Raw genomic sequence first — 5,000 nt, forward strand, 5'->3', positions numbered from 1 at the left:
ACTCAGTAAAGTTTTAAATCTTGTACACTGTATACCATTATAAGTGTAATAAAAGAGTATCTTTAATTTTTCCTTCTAATTTTCCACATGAAAGAAGGTACCAATATAGCTACAAATATGATTTTGTCTACAAGGTTACATAGAAAAAAGGTGCTTTACTAAAGATGCAAAGAGAGAGGGGATGTGTGAAACAAATATATGGTTCTTCAGCAGCTAAAACAAAATGTTACTGTACTGGATCAGTGAGCAAAGGCACGGACTCTTGACTCTGCTTTTGATGCAGGGTTAAAATCCCAGTATTGGCTCCTTGTGACTATGGTCAAGTCATTTATCTCCCTGTGCTTCAGGCACCAAAACATAAGATTTTAAGCTCATCTGGGCAGGGACTATGTGTCTGTAAGAAAAACTATGTACAAAGCTGCTGACCGTGTATTATACTGTAATTGTGAAGTGCTTGGAGTCCCATTGGGAGAAAAGCACTACAGTATATGACATAAAAGTGCTAAAACTTATTACTGTAAACACGCAAATGGAACATTTGAATTTAGACAGCAAGCACAAAATAAAACTAATCTGAACTTTACATTTTCTTAAAAAATGATTCTGTAATAAAAAGCATAGGCAAGGCAGATATGAAGCACTTCTACCTATTTGACAATTCTTTGTCTACTATAAAAAAAATGAAGAAGGTTCCACTTTACCTTTTTACAGTCTTGGCAAAAAACAGAGGTGGTGCCTAAGAATCCAAGAAGCTCCCCGCATAGCAGACACTGCGACATCCCGTTCCCCATCACATTTTTCCTCATATTTTCTAACCGCTCAACTAGACGTCTGAAATACAACCAAGCCAAATGAGAGCAATATTAATAGCAGCTTGATAGATAGGTTAGCATGTTACAGTTGGTTGGTGTCCTGGTAAATGGAGGTGCCATAAGTACAAGTGTTGCCAGCTGAGGTGTTCGCCTTGGAGATCAAAGTAGAACTTTCCACAGTAATGGAAAAGCCATACGAAGTAATGATAGTAACACAGTCACTACTGAGTGGCATACTAGACACCTATGAAAAATATTTTTTGTGAGATCTGGTTTGAAAATACAGGAAATGTTCTTACTTCCTAATGCACCAATGTGCATTGAGTTGACATTTGTTTAAAATGTATAGTATAAAAATTATGCATTTACATACCTCTTGACCATAGATTTCTAACAACAAGAGAACCAGCTAGAAGGGAATTCATTATAAGGTTCTTCCTTGTTGTCAGTGTTGAAGCATCTGAGATGTACATCACTATTAACATTGTTTATTTGTAAAACGCCAACATATTCCACAACACGGTACAGTGGGGGTTCAAAGTTAAGTATATTACATAAACAGAATGACATACCAAATAAGGACAAAACAAGTGCAAACAGATACAAGCGGTAATTAGGACCCTGCTCATGACAGCTTACAATCTAGAGGGGATAAGGGGCAATATTGGAACAAAAGGTAGATGGTTGCTCATTGTGGGATGGAGTATACCTCAGAGTATGATCAAGCTGCACAGTTGATACCATTAAGGTTTGGGGGTGAGGATGTTTTGGGGTGTTAGCGTGGAGTTTGGTCCAGATGCACAGCTGGTCCCAATAGGGTTGGAGGGAGGAGGTGGAGAATGTTAGCGGTATGCCAGTTAGGATTTTGTGAAAAGTTAAGTTTTCAAAGAGTTTTTAAATGTCTGAATGCTGGGGCAGAGTCTGATGGTGCATGGTAGGGAATTCCAGAGAGAGGGTGCAGCACAGGAGAAGTCTTTTAGGTGGGAGAGCGAGGAGGTATTAGGGCAGGAGGAAAGGTGGGTGTCATGGACAGAAGGTATGGGGCATTTAGGGATCTACAGTATTTGGGGATGAGGACTGAGATGTAAGGGAGGGCAGTGTTGTTGAGAGCTATGTAAGTTATAACTACGGTTTTAAATTTGCATAGTGGCACAGCAGAACAGGAGTAGTAAGTGAGGTAGATGAATTTGGTAGCAGCATATGGATGGATTGGAGTTGGGACAAGCGGACAAGGGGAATGCCTACAAGAAGAAGGTTGCAGTAGTCAATGCTAGACAAGATGAGTGAATGAATAAGTGGGATTTTAGTTGCATCATGTGTGAAAAAATGGCGTATCCGGGTGTTATTTCGGAGGTGGAGATGGCAGGACTTCATGAGGGAGTGATTATGAGGAATGAAGGAGAGGGCAAAGTCAAGGATGACCCATACACAGCGGGCTTGGGGTGTTGATGAGATTTTGGTATTATTGATAGAGGGAGAGTTTATAGGGGTGACAATAGAAGGGGCAAAGAGTATTTGTTCTGTTTTAGCTTCAGATAACGGTGGGACATCAAGGAGGAGATTACCGAGAGACAGTTATTGATATGGGACAAGATAAAGGGGGAGAGGTCAGGGGAGGAGTGGTAAATGTTGGTATCATCAGAATAAAGATGATACTTAAAGCCAAAAAAATGTATTAGTTGACTTAAGAAGAGGTGTAGAGTGAGAATAGCAGAGGGGCAAGGACAGAGCATTGTGGGACCACAATAGGAACAGGGCATGAAGAGTTGGAGACACTGAAAGAGCAGTTGGCCAGGTAGGACGTGAACCAGGACAGGGTGGCGTTATGGAGGCCAATAGAATGGAGAGTGTGCAGGGGAAGTGGTGATCAACAGTGTTGAAGGTGGCAAAGAGATCCAGGAGAATTAGTAAGGAGAAGTGACCCTTACTTATCTGTGAGTAGGTCATTTGCAACTCTTGTTAGTTCTGTCTTGGTGGAGTGTAGAATATGGAAACAAGATTGGAAAGGGTCAAGCAAGCAGCTGGAAGAGAGAAAGCGAGTCAAGCGGTTGTATAAACGCTGCTCAGGTAGCTTGGAGGCAAAAGTGAGGAGAGATAGGGACGTAGTTAGAGAGGGAGGTGGAGTCAAGAGAGAGTTGCTTTAGAATGTACATGATGAGTCCACGTTGAAAGGAAGATTGAAATGTGCAGGAGATGAGAGAGAGGTTAAAATGGTGACTTAGGGTAAGGCTTAGTGTCATAGAGGGAGCGGAGGAGATGTGAGGGAATAGGATCGAGGGGGAAAGATTTAGGGTGAGATGATGAGGAGCATGGAGACCTCATCCTCAGTCCCAGGGTATCATTATCCATGAGCTTTAGGTGGATTTAGGTATGCACATGGAGGTAGGTGGCGAGTGCAGCATCATGTAGCCTTGAGGAAGACCATTACGGACCCAGGATCATGTTACTGAGGCTTCATTGTGTTCTACTTCCATCTGCACCAGTTCAAGAACGCCATGCTGACCCCTATCTAAGATCAGGTTATCTAATGCGATATATCAACCTACACTTATGAAAGTGATTTCATGTAGCTTTCTCCAATCATGTTTTATTAAAATGAATTACACTATTGAGTATGCACTTCTGTTATTTTTATGTATCCATATCCACACATGTATATACACCTACACACATACACACATACAGATGCAGCCGCCGGTTTTAGACCACTTGCCTTGAATAATCTGTGGCTATCTCACAGTAATTTGTTAGATGGTTCAGAGCAGGCTGAAATGGTCCATCGGATTAACACAGTGGGGGTCCCTGCTTTTGAATGGGCACGCAGCCCGGTAGGATTCACACAGCTTGAGACCCATTCAGATGCAGGGACCCCCACTGTGTTAATCCGATGGGCCATTAGTCTGGCTGCAGACATCTCCCAGTATTACTCTGACACAAGAGAACTCTCTTCCCATGAGTGCTAAAGGCCATGTCTATACATACGGCGCTATATGAATGCACACACAGCTGTCTCTTACACATACAAATGTACAATGTAATTCTATCCCTATATACCAATAGGGACCACATAGTATATACACACATTAATAGTAATGCAACACCTTATATTTCTACACCTACCCACACCATTGGTATACACTCCCACTCCACACACACCTTTTGTGAAGAGCTGTATACACTGTGGGCACTTTATACACACATATGTAGCCAGGTCCCCCTCTTAGCCCTCTAGGCTGCGTGAGGGGGACGGCTGTGTGGTTGCTGCAGGGAGATTGTGAGCTGGCAAGCAGGTGCCATTTTGTTTGTGCGCGCTTGCGCAGAGAAGGCTTGCGCATGCACAGATAGTATCTAGAGTTGCGGCGGCCATCTTTGTACACCTGGCGCATGCGCAGTATAATGCCAGCGGCGGCCATTACACCCATAGATTTGCTGGGAACTACTAGTCCCAGCAGCCTCAGGGGCTGCAGACCACATGTTGCCAGGCAGCCAATAAGGCTGATGCATTTATAACAGTTAGAACAGTGATAACAGTTAGGGCAGTTGGTCAGTTGGGAGCAGGGTACAGAAGAGGGAGGTAGGGTCCCAGGTGCCAGTAGCCCTGGGACTAGGCCAGCTTTTCCCTGCAGACCCCAGTTAGTCCCCGACTCACAGTAGGCACCTGCAGCTGTATAGGGTAGTCCATAGTCAGGGACACTTTTTCCTGTGTTGTGCAGTATCAGGGACACAGTATCTGTGCCACGCGGTGACGCGTAACTTGTGGTCTGGGATCAGACCACCTACGTTCAGAGACTATCTATGGTGGGACGCTCCTGCTGGAGACCACCCCACCCGGAGGCGGAAGGCGCCGTTGGAGCAGACTGTTTATCAGCTACACCTGGGAGCTGGAGCGCCCGGAAAGGTATCCGCATAAGTGCACCAACATTCACGTGGGCAGCACTGTCTCACACTTGGGGGTGGGAAAGGCCATTGAGGTCTGGACACTGGTGCCCCTGCATCCAAGTACTGTGGGCATATTCCGCGGGTTGGCATACATATGTCTATTGCTGTTCCTATTGATGTCATTGTTTATTACCTCCCAGTAAATACTGTTTCCCCATACTGTGTGTGTATTACTGAGCATATTGTCTTGGGAGGTGTTATCCTACTATGTGAGGATCCTTCTCAGGTGGAGGTGCTGTTTAATAGATA

General features: G+C 44.2%; 1 protein-coding gene across 9 annotated transcripts in view; it reads right to left on the reverse strand.

Annotated features, from left to right (window-relative positions):
• Positions 1 to 5,000, reverse strand: part of RPH3AL (rabphilin 3A like (without C2 domains)) — a 692,976-nt gene that overhangs the window by 304,582 nt on the left and 383,394 nt on the right. For all 9 annotated transcript variants that reach the window (XM_075589573.1, XM_075589571.1, XM_075589570.1 and 6 more), the window contains one exon: positions 702 to 831. In XM_075589573.1, coding sequence (XP_075445688.1) covers positions 702 to 831 — 130 coding nt within the window. The remainder of the gene's footprint in view (positions 1 to 701; positions 832 to 5,000) is intronic.

This window comes from Ascaphus truei, chromosome 3, assembly GCF_040206685.1.
Source record: "Ascaphus truei isolate aAscTru1 chromosome 3, aAscTru1.hap1, whole genome shotgun sequence".
Taxonomy (NCBI): domain Eukaryota; kingdom Metazoa; phylum Chordata; class Amphibia; order Anura; family Ascaphidae; genus Ascaphus; species Ascaphus truei.